This window comes from Rutilus rutilus, assembly GCF_951802725.1.
Source record: "Rutilus rutilus genome assembly, chromosome: 18".
In the NCBI taxonomy this organism is placed as follows: Eukaryota; Metazoa; Chordata; class Actinopteri; order Cypriniformes; family Leuciscidae; genus Rutilus; species Rutilus rutilus.
The window spans coordinates 26,683,079-26,699,404 of record NC_140231.1 but is presented as its reverse complement, the minus strand read 5'-3'; the positions used below and the strand labels follow the sequence as shown (position 1 = coordinate 26,699,404).

The 16,326-nt window shown below is 34.6% G+C and overlaps 2 protein-coding genes across 2 annotated transcripts; both read left to right on the top strand.

The window, feature by feature from the left end:
• Positions 1-1,507: 1,507 nt before the first annotated feature.
• cplx4a (complexin 4a) lies at positions 1,508-9,232 on the top strand. The gene is made up of 3 exons (XM_084387381.1): positions 1,508-2,167; positions 3,727-3,814; positions 7,862-9,232. The coding sequence occupies exons 1-3, from the start codon at positions 2,004-2,006 to the stop codon at positions 8,087-8,089; spliced, it is 480 nt and encodes a 159-aa protein (XP_084243507.1). The 5' UTR covers positions 1,508-2,003; the 3' UTR covers positions 8,090-9,232.
• A 1,862-nt stretch (positions 9,233-11,094) lies between these two features.
• rx3 (retinal homeobox gene 3) lies at positions 11,095-14,290 on the top strand. The gene is made up of 3 exons (XM_084388372.1): positions 11,095-11,637; positions 12,104-12,327; positions 13,417-14,290. The coding sequence occupies exons 1-3, from the start codon at positions 11,403-11,405 to the stop codon at positions 13,849-13,851; spliced, it is 894 nt and encodes a 297-aa protein (XP_084244498.1). The 5' UTR covers positions 11,095-11,402; the 3' UTR covers positions 13,852-14,290.
• Positions 14,291-16,326: the final 2,036 nt, after the last annotated feature.

The window sequence follows — 16,326 nt, the reverse complement described above, 5'->3', positions numbered from 1 at the left end:
TTATTAGTGCTAAGTGACGTTCAGGTTATATTTGCATTTTACCTTCAAACTTCCTGTATGAATAGTAGTTGTCTTCCAAGGCAACTGTATTGTCACCATGAAAATTACAATTTTAAGACCTTTTTGCACAACAATCCACTCTTTAAATGACCTTTCCTTCAGGAATAATTTGTTTTCGCCATGTTTATGCTTCCAATAGACTCATAATGGAACAGTTATTGGACTGTGGGGACACAATGGTGTCCTTGTTGCTTTAAGTGTCTTCACCTTGGACAGGCAATCTCAGCTTCGCCTCACAAAATTTGTTTAGTTTTGTGTATCAGGTCAATTCAAGTTGCAGTTTGACTGTTGTCCCACAAAAGAGGGACAATAATCGAAATGCAACATGAATTGACCTGATTCTTTGAATTCATCAACTGTGAATAATAAAATAAGTTCGTAGGTATCCCACCTTTACCACAGGACAATCATTGTGTCAAAGCTTGGAAGGGACATAATCACCTTACAAAATGAAAGCGCAATAGTCGTTTTTAGGTCAAAGGATCAATAACTGTTGAGTTAATTTACAAAGGTCATGGGAGGTCAAAGAATCGAAGATGCTTACTGTGTATTGTCTCAATATCTGATAACTGAGCTATTTCTTGTTTAAACCATGCAAAATCTAACTTAAGTCTTATGGTAGAAACAGCTTAAATCAGTCTGAGGTACACCACCTAAGCTGTTTTTACGCAGGACAATCAATGTGTCAGAGCTTTAAGAGATATTTAGCTCACAACATTCAAGAGTTGTTTTGTAAGACAATAGTCAAACTGCAAGATAAATTGACCTGATGTACTTGTCAACTGCAAATGATAAAATTAAACGAGACCTTTCAGTAGTTCTTTTCAGTTTATGCTGCTCCATGTGTGAATGCTATGCTACACGCTAATATGCTACTTGGCGAATTGAATGTCTGAAATGATCTGTTCTTTGTTTAAACCGTGCAAAATTTAACAGCTGAACAGTTTGAAGTTGTGTGCTTCTTACCTGACACCAGGTTGGTCAAGTTTAAAAGATTTTAAAAAGTTTGTTAGCTAAGTCAGTCTGGAAGATCAGCTCAGCTAAATTAGCTGAACACCATCTTTGAAGAACTAGACGACCTGAAGAAGACCATCTTGGCCAGTCTGGAAGACCAGCTAGAACACTGAAGACCAGTTTGGTCACGTTGGATGACAAACTAAACCACCAGAAATCCATGGTAAGTCTTTTTCTTTCTTTTTTTTTAAATGGTATTTAATGTCATGTTTAATAACCATTATCTGTTTTTCTTGAAACATCTCAACAGACAAGTATTGAAGAACGGATGAACCACTTCCTGGATGTTTGCTAGTAAATATGGTGTGTAAATTTGCAGCTCCTCGTCTTCATCCACATCCTGTGAAACAGATAAACAGGTTTGTAATCCTGTAGCTGTGCTTCGTTGGGCTCAGAAGGGGTATAAATGGAAAATCTGGGAACTAGCTGCATTGGTCAGTCCCTCATTAAGTAATGTGATTAGCAGTCAGTGGGTGGATACAACAAATGTGACGTCAATGGCGGACGCCAACCTAATCTCCAAAACACAAAATTCATAGTTTTCTCTCTGATCGGTGACTACTACTGATATTTTTTTTCCCTCTAGTTACAGCTTATGATTGATAAATACATTGGGTTCTTTCACTTTTATTGTGTGGAAAAGAGAAAGCACACAGCCATCTGCCTCTCAGCGTAGACGGCTGTATCTTAATCCAGATTATGGCTGCACCATAAACGGTTTTTTTTTTTTTTTTTGGTCCCCCTGGCCGCCATTTCTAGTCAACAGTGTGTCCTTGATAACAGACAGGCAGGTCGGTTAGCCTAGCTCCAATTAGACCACCAACAATCCATCTGAGGGACGTCTCTACTGGAAACTATAAGGAGTTTAACCAAAAGAGTTCAAGGAATCACAATTTGACGTCAAGCTAGAGCCTCCAACGGGGTAAATAATGGCGTTTTTAATCAAAAGTATGGTTGGGAACCCACTCAAGGGAATGGGACTTGGAGGAGGAGAGGAAAAGGCTGAGGCGGAGACCCCCAAGGACCCCGCAGCGGCCGCCGGCATGACTAGAGAAGAATATGAGGAGTACCAGAAACAAGTAGTGGAGGAAAAGTAAGTAAAGTTCGGGCCTCTCTGGCCCTATTTGTCCTTGCATATTTATCATTTAATGACCTTGACAAAGTAAGTGGGGGAAAAAAACATGCATATGGCATCTTGTATATTATGTTTTTAAGTTTGTTTTTTATCGATTGTTTGGTTCTTAGTGGGATCAATGTATTATTTATCCCAATGACAACTGTTTTGGATCCTTCTTCCATCCTTAAAGGTGTTGATGCATTACAGAAACACTTTTAGGCTGTTAAAATTAAAAGCTGCATTGATTTCTATTGCAAAGTGCAGCTTAACATGCATGAGGCAACATGAGCAGTGATGCAAGCTCATACATCTGAGTGATGTATTCATGCTAAGACCTGCACCTGAACTATCTCAGGGTGTGAAGAAGATGAGAACGTCAACCATTAAAGACGAACGGACTCCATGTTGGTATCAGAGAGCAAGCGTCAGATGCTAGCTGCTAATCAGTCCTGAGAGCAGAGCTTAGCGTGGGTTATCCTGGCCTTGTTGAGCTGGATAATGCTATTTTTAGAAACAATCACGGTAGCAAGGGAGTATTGAAAGTATTGGAGAATTATGAACCTCTGCATATTTCAAATCTTCCTTCCTTTTTTTTTTGTTAAAAAGACATTTCATTTCACTGTTGAAGTGCAACAATTAAAGTCAGAGTTATCTTAGAAAAAAATCTTTGTGATACTGAAATTCACAGTGTTTATCATTCAGTGCTGCTTATATGGGAATATGGTTAAATAACCAGATTAATACATGGATTGATGCTGCACATTCCAGTTAGGAAAAACATTTGCTTTTTGGTACCAATCATGATTGAATTTTTATACATAAAAACTATATAAGCAAACCAAATACATTTAGAAGTACATTTTACTCATTTTGTGAAACACTGTATGTGGTTCTGTATTTAAAATATTTATATTTAAGTTTATTAAGCTTGTTGCTTTTCGTATTGGGACAATAAGGAGATTTTCAAATCATACGGATCAAATTGTACAGCAACAAAAAAAAACTATTGCCAGTTTAATCCTAAGATTTGATATTATTCATGTTCAAGTGAGATGAGATAACAACTAGCATCAGCAGGCTCACTTAAGTAGAAATACGACCAGGTTAAAAACAGATGATTCATACAATAAACACACATGTCTGCTTTGAGATTACATCTAAACATCTGAAGATCTGAGTGTAGCTTCAGATCAAACATGCAAAGGATTTTATTATCTAAACTAGCTTTGCTTCAAGTGTAGTCGTCGCACTGCCTGAACAATGCCATAAGCATCCTGAAGCTCTTTATCTAGAGTTAAGCTGTAAAGCTAAACCCCAGGGGTCATGTCATTCTACCGCTACAGTGTTCTGTCACGCACACATTTTTAAACAAAATGTTCGTGCAATGCATGTTTTCCAGTGAATTATACATGTTTACCGATGGTATGTTTTTTTTTAACATGTACTGTATTACATAGTGTATTAATCAAAAAATTTTTTTTTAATTCTGTGTTCTTCTTAGCACGTGATAATGTGTTTTTAAAACATTTCCACAGAATGGAACGAGATGCAGATTTCTTGCACAAGAAAGCAGAGAGGGCGACTCTGAGGGTTTGTCTACGAGAAAAATACCGGCTTCCTAAAGTAAGTCCCTTTGCTCCCCCCTCCTTTCTCAAATACTTTGTCGGTTTTCAGTTGACAACTGATTTTAACTTTTTTTTTTCATCAGTTTGTAAGATTATTTATGTACACTACAGTTTTGAGGTTGTCTTTTGAAAAGTCTATTACACTCATTCGCTGCATTTATTTAATCAAAAATATAGAAAAAAAATTTGTTAAATATTATTACAGTTTAAAATAACTGTTTTCTATTTGAGAATATTTTAAAATGTAATTTATTCCTGTGATGCAAAGCTGAATTTTCAGCATCGTTACTCTTCAGTGTCACATGATCCTTCAGAAATCATTATAATATGCTGATTAGCCAATCAAGAAACATTAATTTTTATTATCAATGTGCTGCGCAATATTTTTGTGGAAACTGTGATTAATTTTTTTTGTTGAGAATTCTTTGATGAATAGAAAGTTCTAAAACAGCATTTATAAAAAATATATATAAAAAAAATTGTAACATTATAAATGTCTTTACTGACACTTTTGATCAATTTAATGTGTCCTTGCTGAATAGAAATGTGTTAAAATAAATCAATTAAAACTGATCCCAAACTTTTGAACTGTATGGAAAATGGAAAGTCTTTGTTTTAGATGCTGGTCACCAAGTTTTCAGCATTTAGAATAACCTAATAGCATTTTACAGTGCACACAAATGGTCCTCCAGCGTGACATGAATTTTATAGTAACTTACCGTAACAGATATTTATTGGGTTGAAAATAATTAATCTCAAAAATTCCTAATTTGCATTTGGCTCACACACATGCACATACACACAAATGTATTTTCTCCCATATGGATGCTTTGTGTGGCTCTGAGCTCTCGGCACTTCCAATAAATAAGCTAACCAGATTAAGAGAGTGAACTGAGGTCTGCGCAAACCTCCAACAATATTGGCTTTCCACAACATCTGTTTGTCTTTTTAGAGCTTCGGTTTCTCTCTTAATTCTTCAATATGTGATGCATTAATGCAAAATGGCTAACAATTAAGAATAGTCTAAAATGTTTGATGCACTCCTCTGGTACTCTTCGGTCATTCTTGTCATTCGTTTTTTTATTTTTTAGAATGTTTTACTTTATCGGAATGCTGCGAAACTTGGTAAAGGTTTTGGCACTTGATATGTGAATGCCCAAAAAAAATCATGGACATGATTTTGAAAATGTAAAAATTATAAATTGTACTCCTGGGAATGGGAAAAGAATGGGAAACTAATTTCATCTAGTGGAAACTTTTTGTACTGCACCCACACAAAATATTACTGAAAGTACATTTTTTTTAGATATCAACCTAAAATTTGGAACACAACCTTTTTAAGATTTATGGCTTTGATTTTTCTCACAGTTTTAGAGTAAAATTGTTTTGGAAAATATATATTTCATTAAAAAATTGAACTTTTTTTTTTTTGGTGTGTGCTTAACCCTTGTGCATCAATTAAAAAAAGTTACTCATAGGTCCAAAGAGGACAAAAATGTCCATGTCAAAAAACGGTCATAAAAAGTTGAAGCTTGGGAGCACAGACTTAACTTTGGTATCATTTTAAAGAATACCCTTGGCAGATTATTGCTGAAGTAAAAATTTTTTTATAAGTAAATCCAAAAAAAAGTTATATAGGTTTAAGTTTATGAAAATTATTTATGAATATTATTTTATATAAAATATATATTTTATGAAACAAGTTGAACTCTAAAACGGCTAGAAAATCAAAGCCATAAATCTAAATAAGTTGTGTTCCAAATTTGAGGTTGATATCTCAAAAAATGAGCTTTCAGTAAGATTTTGTTTGGGCGCAGTACCAGACTTTCCCCATTGGATCCCAGCAAAACTCCTCTGGTCACACAGTGATTGGCTTTGTTATTTGCAGTTGAGTTTTTCTCTATCAATACTACAAACACACACATGCACACAAACAATTTTTTTTTTTATATAACACACATACCAACCACACTCTGACATCCATACCAACACACCCACACAATTATCATTGCATAATTTATCCAACTGGCTCTATAATAGCTCAAAATTCATGCAGTTAACAGTAACAAAAAAACAAAAACTTACTCATAGGTCCAAAAGGGACAAAAATGTCCAAGTCAAAAAACTCTCATAAAAATGTTATGCTTGGGAGCAAATACTTAAGTTTGGTCTCATTTTAAAGAAGACCCTTGGCAGATTGTTGTTGAAGTGAAAAAAGTGAAAAACGTGCAACCAAATTTTTTTTATAGAAGTTCAAGTTTATGAAAAATATTTATGAACATTATAATCAATATTTTATATAAAATATATATAATTATTTTGTGTAACTAGTGCAACATTTTTTTTTTTTTCAAATGAAATGGGGGTGAAATAGTAAAATTACAATAAAAATAGACACCTGTGCCAAAATTAATGCAGTTAACATAAAAAAAAAAAAAAACTTACTCATAGGTCCAAAAGGGACAAAAATGTCCAAGTCAAAAAACTCTCATAAAAATGTTATGCTTGGGAGCAAATACTTAAGTTTGGTCTCATTTTAAAGAAGACCCTTGGCAGATTGTTGTTGAAGTGAAAAAATTGAAAAAAAGTGCAACCAAAAAAAATGTTATAGAAGTTTAAGTTTATGAAAAATATTTATGAACATTATAATCAATATTTTATATAAAATATATATTTTATGAAACATTTGGAACTCTAAAACTGATATAAATTCAAAGCCATAAATCTAAACAGGTTGTGTTCCAAATTTGAGGATGATATCTCAAAAAATGAGCTTTCAGTAAGATTTTGTTTGGGCGCAGTACCAGACTTTCCCCATTGGATGCCAGCAAAACTCCACTGGTGAACACAGTGATTGGATTTTCGATTTGCAGTTGAGTTTTTCCTCTCTCAAATATTACAAACACACACATGCACACAAACACATTTTTTTTTATAACACACATACCAACCACAATTAGACATCCATACCAACAAACCCACACAATTATCGTTGCATAATTTATCCAGTTGGCTCTATAATATGCCGAAGCAGAAAACAGGAATAAAGCGAGTATTTGCTTTATAGGCCTAATCTGAAAAAATGGCACCATCTGATAAAAAATGGTAAAAATGTCAATTTTGAAGCCTTGCCAACAGAATGAAAGCCTATTAAAAAAGATTGCATCATTTTATAGTTAAACGGCACAGGGATTAAAAATCGCAGTTTTAATGGGTTTCAATGGGGACATTTTTGTCCTTAAGGTCCTGAGAGGAAGTATTTTGTGTAACTAGTGCAAAATAGATTTTTTAAAGAAAATGATGATGAAATAGTAAAATTCCAATAAAAATACACACCCGTGCCAAATTTTATGCAGTTAGCATTAACACAGGCAAAGTGATCAAAAAAACAAAACTGAAAAAGCCAAAAATGTCCTCAAGGATGCACAAGGGTTAAACTTCTATAACCACTTTTTTTTTTTTTTTTTACACTTAAGCAATTATCTGCCAAGTGTCTTAAGTTTGTGCTCCAAAATTCAAGATTTATAATGGTTTAAGTTCAAATTTCAGTTCTCTGCTCGAAAAGTGGTTCACAGGTAATAAATGGAATATAACTATTGCATAAATATAATTTAGTACCATAAAATCCCCTAAAAATATTAAATAAAAAACATTATCAAACTAAAATATAGTACATTAATAATATCAGTAATTTTTTTAAATAAAGTTAAAAATAAAGGTTCTTTACATCTAAGGTTCCATGAAGAACCTTTAACATCCATGGAACAAAATGTTCTTTACACTAAGAAGAAAATGGCTCTTTTAAGGAACTGTCCACTGAAAGGTTCTTCTATGGCACAAAAATGGCTTTTATGTGAAAACCTTCTTTTTTTTTTTTTTTATATGTATTAATTCTAATTGTGTATAACAGACAAATCTTGAAATTCATTGGTTGAGCCAATGTAAGGCTGGTCGAGCTTCAAAAAACACTAATGTAAATGTGTCCTAAACAGTAACAACATGACTTCTGTCCCCGTTTGACTCCCTGTGTGTATTCCCCCCTCAGAGTGAGCAGGACGATAACATGCTCCAGATGGCAGGGGATGATGTCGATGTTCCCGAGGAGCTGCTGAAGATGGTGGATGAGGACGCCACAGAGGAGGAGGAGAAGGACTCCATCCTGGGGCAGATGCAGAACTTACAGAACATGGACATGGATCAGATAAAAGAGAAAGCCAGCGCTACACTGACAGAGATGAAGTCCAAGGCTGAGGAGAAGTGTTCTGTCATGTAATGATTTAGCAAATTCACACATTTACAATCCAGGTCTGCGTTTCCCAAAAGCGTCGTAATTCTTAACTTAGCTCAACTTAGCTCACAATGCTTTTGAGAAACACAGCCCTGGTTTCTTTTGGAAAAAAAAAAAACAGTATCTTAATTTTCCCTCCGCATTGATTTATTGCTGTTCAGGTTTCGGTGACTCTTTACAATAAGGTTTCATTTGTTAAAGGGATAGTTCACTCTACAATGAAAATTGTCATTTATCACTCACCCTCATGTCGTAAAGAGGCTTTTATTCACATTTAAACATTGATCAGTAGGTTCAGTTGAGCTTCTGTTTATGTTCGCTGATCAATGTTGAAATGTGAATAAAAGCCTCTTTATGAACTTCTTGAAGTGTCTCACAAGTTGGTAGTTGTGTAGCTGTCTATGGAGGGACAGAAATATCTTTATTTGTGTTCCAAAGATGCATGAAAGTCATATGGGTTTGTAACGACATGAGGGTGTGTAATTAATAATATAATTAAAAATTTTGGGTGAACTATCCCTTTAAAATGAACTATGAACATACTTCTACATCATTTATTCATCATGGTTAACCTTAATTCCAACATTTACGAATACATTTTTAAAATCAAAAATCAAATGAGACCTTATTGTAAAGGGTTACTAAAGTTTCATTTGAAGACAGTCACCCATTTTTAATTTCCAAAGCTGCAACATCTGATCAGCTTTTCAGCCTCTCTGAATGTCATTTGCTTGGCCCCATATTTTCTTTTTTTTCTTTTGTATGTTTTGTTAATTATGTTGTAGTGTCTTTTCTTTCCCTTTTTTTTTTGTGCATATGTTGCAATATTTACCTGTAAATACATCTAACAAACATATAATGACTTGAACCAGAGGCAGAGGAGAAGCTCTGTTTAATTCTCCCTCCTGCTTTTTTGCACAAGGGTTGAGGTGAATGTGATGCTGTTATTTCTTCTTTTCTTGACAGCAGACCATCTAGCATTGGCGCATATTGTAATGATTATTAGAATTCTTTAGTCTTATGTATTAAGTTACTTATGTAATGTGAGGTAAATAGGCATGAATATGATCAATTGTCTCATGTGTAAACAGACGAATAAAACAGACGATTGAAAAACTGCATCAGTTTAAAATAAGTCATTGTCTGTCAGATTTTCTTGGCCATAACATGCATACTTGCAAATATTTTATAGCGTTACATGCACAAGAAAACAGCCAAATCCAATAAAAAGGGCCTGAAAAATGTTGGTTTATTTAGCAATACCAGATGACAAGATGGGAGAAAATAAATATTAAATGATTCTAAGTTCGTGGTTATTAAAAAAGAGCATGTTTTTGGAGTTTTAAGATTACCTGATAATAGGATTACAAGGTCTAGGACAAGTTAAATTCCTTCAGTAGACATAACAGTAATTTTGTCTGTTCGCATTATATGACCTCATATTAGTGGAAATTTGCACTTTAAAAAATTGGCATGCCATTTATAATAAGATAGACAAACCAAATGGGTATAAAAAACAACATGCTTAAAATTGCCTACTTAAAAATATGTACTTTTCCCTTTTCTGTAAATATTCTTATATTAAAAGCCTAACCAGAAAATAATATTAAAGTATTTTTAGGTAGACTGATAGATAATTGTTTGAGTATAGGCCTATAAACACGTTCTTGTATTTTGCGGTGTTTGGTTTTTCGTGTGTGTGTGTGTGTATCTTTGAATAAATCTCGGAATACCAACATTATCTGTTGTAATTAGGGAAAAGCCAAGCGGTTGAAAGGATTTGGGCTGTTTTGGATAGAGGGGGGAAAGTGTGTAATCCCCTCAAACCAGCGTGTGTCCTGCGGATTATCAGACTGCTGTCAATCTTTGTTCGGAGCTAATTACACGTATCCATTCAATATTGAGGAAGTTTGCAAATTCTTCCAATTAACTGCACCTCAATTGTAGGCCAGCTCTCAGGGGTCGCGCGCTTGCTGCTTGAGATCGCGTTTTGTTCATGTAACAAAATCTCCTAATGGCCGAAGCCACTCCATGCTCGAAGTGTAGGCGTAAAGGAGTTCTTGGCGGTGTTTTATCGGTTTAGACTGGTAATTAGGCTTCTTAAATGTTTGATCACCAAAACTTATGATAGTTCAGTTAGATATAGGCTAATAGTTAAATCCTACCAATTTATCAAATTTTAAGGCTATTCTGAGCACATTCCATTCAGGTTTAAAGGGTTTCAATATTTTGCTGTTCACAAACAGACTTTAAATAACGTTCTAGAACTTGTATGAATAGCCAACTTTGTTATTTTTGTTAGTATTTTATTTTTATAGGATAGAATATTATCGCCTTTACAGTACAATCTTCCAAGAAAGCCAGAGCTTTAAATGTAAATGTTTTACATTTTTAAATGTCGGCTCTTTGTTTTGTTTTATTTTATTTTTATTATTTTTATTTAAGGCTATTTAGACCCATTTTAAAATATAAGTAGGCCTAACTCTTTGTTTTATAGGCCTATATATATTTTAATTAATACAAATTCCATTATTATAATAATTTCTTCATAGGCCTACAAATAATAGGTCTACTTTAAACATTGATCTCGTTTGAATTCAAAACATCAATCAAATAAAATTAGAAACAAATATAGAAATCTCTAAACAGACACTTTCCGCTTTTACTGTCACCTCATAGCTGTGATTTTCACATTGTCTCTTTTAGCTTAAACTGTGTGAGCTTTTTTTATGACGCTGGTGCCTAACAAACAACTATTTCGGTGCACGTGGTTACCAAGGAGAATTTTTGTAAACTGACGTTTTTAATGTTATTTTTGCGCGTGCAGAGATCTTGTAATTATGATCTGTTTCGGCCTTAAAGATGTAATCCAGCCCCAGTTCCTCTCATTTCTACAGGCCATCATGGTCAAGACATCTGGAGTGGGAAAAGATTATTTAAGATTTATGTAAGGCGGTTTATAAAGCTGCCATTATGCAGAAGAATCTCTGGGAGGAGTTAAATGCTCTTCTCAGGGACAATACTACATCCCTCACTCCGGCCAATCTGACGTTTCTTGACGTGTCGAAGGGGATGTCACTCACACAATAGAATCCCGGTCGAGGGGAATCCATATAAGGCCCCTGGGGGCCACTGCATCCTCAGTGTGTGCAGGACCACTACTGGAGAAAGTTGCTTGACTTGCCTCTGCTGGGACAGTCTGGACTATATTGGAAATTGATGTGCTGCTGAGTGTATTGAATAGGAAATATAGCTGAGCTTTCCATACTTTGTTTTTTTTTCCACATCAAAACGTTCGATGAAGCTTGTTGGATCCCAGTCCCAAGACATGGAAGAGCGCCTCTCCCCATCCGCGCGCTTGGTTCGCAGTCCTGGATCCCAAACGAGGATCCACAGCATTGAATCCATTTTGGGATTTAAAGGAGAGAATTTGTTCCACCCGGCGTTTTCCTATGGATCAGGAAAGCCCGTCAAAGACACTGAGCTCTTGCTGTCCCCGAAAAAGGACTCTAAGAACTCCAAGAACTTTGATGGTGAGTAAACAGATGCGTAAAGTTTCATTTTCACGCTTTAAAACTGGCCATTTTGGCAGCACTTTATAGCAAAATAACTTACATTTTCAAGGTATTAATAATCTACATGTACATCTGATGCATATTTAAATGGGCTGTTAATATAAATTGAAAGGTTTATTGAAAAGTTTTAGGCGTGTTAAAATTTATAGGCTATATTTAAATTGTAAATGAAATAGACGTTAAAATTGAATGAAATTTAAAGAAAGAAAGAAAGTTACATTATTTAAAGAATGATGGGCTGTAAAATATAATTACATAAATGACAATGTTAGCATATACGGAATATATAGCCTACCAATGCAAGTTTAATGACTTTTTTTTTATTTTATTTTTTTAAATATAAATAATGAAAATGCCTGATTTTTAACTAGAATATGAACACGTCACACCTTCTCAAGGAAAACTTTACATTATTTTCCCACAGGTGTGTGTAGATCTGCTGTTATGGTCAGTCCGGATCCAGATGCGGATGGCGGTAAATTATCGGATGATGAAAATCCCAAGAAAAAGCACCGGCGGAACCGGACCACGTTCACCACATTTCAGCTGCACGAGCTCGAGAGGGCGTTTGAGAAGTCGCATTATCCTGACGTGTACAGCAGAGAGGAGCTCGCGCTCAAAGTGAACCTGCCAGAGGTTCGAGTACAGGTGAGCACAGCGCGTGCGCAGCACAGATGATGGGCTTCATGAGCTCTGTACTTTGAGAATAAGATAATGACACATATTAGAAATAGGATTTCGCCTTATTTATGTGACCTTTCTTTTTACATGTTCATCATTGGTTTCTTTAGTTAGCCTACTTAAAAATATATAGGCTATATTAAAAATATATATATAAAAAAACAAAAACATTTTCGTTAATTTTTATTTATTTAATATAGCCTAATAAATGTTATTTTTAATATAAAAGTAAAAAATTATTATAATAAAAAAGTATTTATATATATTTATATAAATATATAGGCCTATATAATAATAATAATACAAACTCAAATAAAATAAAATAGGATAGTACTTAACAACGTATTTATTTATTTATTTATAATTGAGGTTATTTTTTATAATATATAGGCTATATAAGTAAAATTAGAAAAAGATAAGAGATTTCACATCAGTCATTTTTTCTTGTGTTGTACCAGAGTAAATTTGGCCTTCTCTTTGATTTCATTGGAATTTTATGTTCTGATTTAAAATGAGTAAATATTAGAAAATAATTTTAGTGACAGCTAAGTAACCTTTATCAAGGGGAAAAGGGTATCAAATTTAATTGGGTTTCAAATAACAAGTCAAGTAAATTATGATTCCATCATAAGCAATTGAGATATATATATATATATATATATATATATATATATATATATATATATATATATATATATATATATATATATATATATATATATATATTGATAAACATCAATTATGGAAACAGATGAATCCATTTTTGCAAGTGTAGACTGTACATTCTTACCTTAAAGAGCTATTTCTGGTTAACCCAAAAAGTTTTAAATTGATATATATAGGTTGGTTAAGTCATGTTATATAGATTTTTTCGTCTTAAAAGCAGTTAATTTAGATGTTACCATTTTTAGGTCACCTTTTTTTTTGTGTGTGTGTGTGTGTGTATTTGAAGGGTTTTTACATATTAAGAGCATCTAAACTTCCCTCACAATGTGAATTTTCAATATGTGCAACGTCTGCGTTATAAACTAAATCCTTTCTTATGTCACATTTCAGGTGTGGTTCCAAAACCGCCGTGCAAAGTGGCGACGTCAAGAGAAACTGGAGGTGAGCTCCATCAAGCTGCAGGAGTCCTCCATGCTGTCCATCCCCAGATCAGGGCCACTGTCTCTGGGTAGCGGTCTGCCGCTGGAGCCCTGGCTCACCGGACCCATCTCTTCCTCCGGCTCTCCCCTGCAGTCCCTGCCCAGCTTCATCACCCCTCAGCAGGGTGTTCCAGCCAGCTACACCCCTCCACAGTTCCTCAGCTCATCCACGTTCAACCACCCTCTGCCCCATATCGGGGCGGTGTGCCCCCCTCCGCCGGCGTATCAGTGCTCGGGGTTTATGGATAAATTTTCACTAGAAGAGGTAGACCCACGAAACACAAGTATCGCCTCGCTAAGAATGAAAGCTAAGGAACACATCCAGTCTATAGGGAAGACGTGGTAGACTGAGAATGATGCTGGACTGACTGAGACACTCAGAGACTTGTTTGCATCTCCTTTAACTTTCCAAATCACAGTCTGTTTGGTCCTGAAAGTGGTTTTCACTTCTGTTTGTCGTTCATAAACCTCCCCGAGTTGTTCATTGTACATTACTGTTTTTTTTTTGTGTTTTTTTTAGCAAGAGTTCAATAAAGCTTCCCTGCTAATTCGCACATAATTCAACCATTTTTGGACCAAAAAAGCATTTAAAGATTGAAATAAATATTGATTATATAAATTTGTCCCATTTAAAATAGCCATTCAGTGCTATAGGGTTTGTTCATTGTATTGTACAAAGCAGCTGGCCAATTTCCATGACGTCTTGTTGTATGTTTTCACTGTACAGATGAATTTTGTATTTTATAATAAAAACAAGCTCATAAAAATATAAAATGCAATCTGTCTCCAATAGTTTTTAATGCTTTTTTAAATTGTTGAGGTTGTCATGCTATATGACTACATACAACTTGAGTCAATTTTTATTCCATATTTATTATAAATTCATTTTAATTTCTACAGGCTATTAACTATCATTGCATATAGGGTAAATTCTATATAATCCTAGATATTTGTAATGAATTGTTTATTATATCCTCCTGGGACCCAGGAATAGACTTTTGTCCTCTGTAGTGTACATTATATTTTAGTGAATTTCTCTGACACCACACATGTCACAGTTTTAAGTCTGGATGTCCTGTAAAGAGCATGCACATCCAGGGCTTCAGAGATACAAATACATGGAGGTGTCACCATGACAATAACTTCTCCTTGGTCTTTAAAAATGACTGACATTACCTTAGTGATAAAATTTAGCACTCTTATGGAAAATTATAATATTCTGTAATTATCGTTTAAATCTGACTCATTTTCAAATTGTTTGTCTTAAATCAACAACATCTCAGGAAAATGTATGGGGTTTATAATCAAAATATGGCTTTCTGTTATACAAAACAGGGCACTGATTTCAGACATGTCCACTGTATAGGACACCAGAACTTTTGTTTATCAGGGAGACACGACAAGTGAAACAAGGGAAAGAAATGATATATCAATATTCGCTCACTGTGGCGCTTCTCCTTCATTATGCCGCCATCTAGTGGTTGCGTTTGGAACATTCCTCTCCGCCCACACTGTGGTAATAGACTAATGTGCTGGGTAACTGATTACATGTAATCTGGATTACGTAATCAGATTCCAAAATTAAGTACTTGTAATTAGATTAGATTATGTTTTTTTTTTTTTTTTTAAATACTCGGGAAAAATACTATGGAAGTCAATGGGTGCAGTCAACTGTCTGGTTAACAACATTCTTCAAAACTCATGCAGGTTTGGAAAAACATGAGGGCGAGTAAATGATGACAGAATTTTCATTTTTGGGTGAACAAACCCTTTACGAACCCCTGCAGTTTAATGCACTATATGTTGTTGATAACAAGGAATGGATTTTTTTTTCCTCAAAAGTAATCTAAAAGTAAGTAGTCAGATTATATTTACCTAAATGTGCAATGTAGTGGATTACGTTACTAATTAAATGTTTTGTCATGTAATTTGGAATTAGTAACTGACTACAATTTGTAAGCAATCTGCCCAGCACTGCTTACAATCTACACATTTTTAAATTTGTGGTGAATTTTTAGGTTGTGTTCTATTTCCCGCCTTCATTCAACTTTTTATTTTTTATTATTATAATCAGGAGTTATTATAAATCAGGGGTAAGTCCACAAATACACTCCTCAAATACAACAACCCCATAGTTGTAATTTTTATAATTTATACGGTGTAAAATTCAAATGAAGCATGTATTATAAAGCTGTATGATGTAGATAATTATTTCTCGACACACTAAGATGTGTAAACCTTTAAAATAAAATAGAGGTCCCTCTCAAGAGGTACATATTCACAAATTCATATAGTCAATATAGTTGTTTGCATTACCATATTCAAGACACCCGTACCAAACCCATGTACGTCTGCATGAACACACATCACGACTATCATCACCAAATCTAACATTTGGGATTTTTGCAGTAATTTTATCAATGATGCATTAGATTCTGATTGATGCTGAATTTCTTTTAGTGGTCGCTCATCTGTGACAAATGAGGAAAGCACACATCCCAGTGAACTAGATGAATTTAACCAAATGAAAGTGGCTCCAATTGACATTTTTCATTGTTAGAAACACTGGTGTGAATAATTGGAGCCATTATTGCGCACAGACAGCTGAGAGCGGGCGAGACAGGCCATCGACAATTTCCTGCCAGTTCTCACAGACAATGCAGAGGTTGTGATTTAGTTATTCAGATGGTCATTGGTGTGCGGTGAAGAGCTTTCCTGTCACCTGCCTGCCTCTGTTAAGTGAACGCTTGACTAATAGGCCGTTTATGGCCAGTCACCTCAATAGATCAATCATAACCAATAATAAATTTACTTTCAGAAT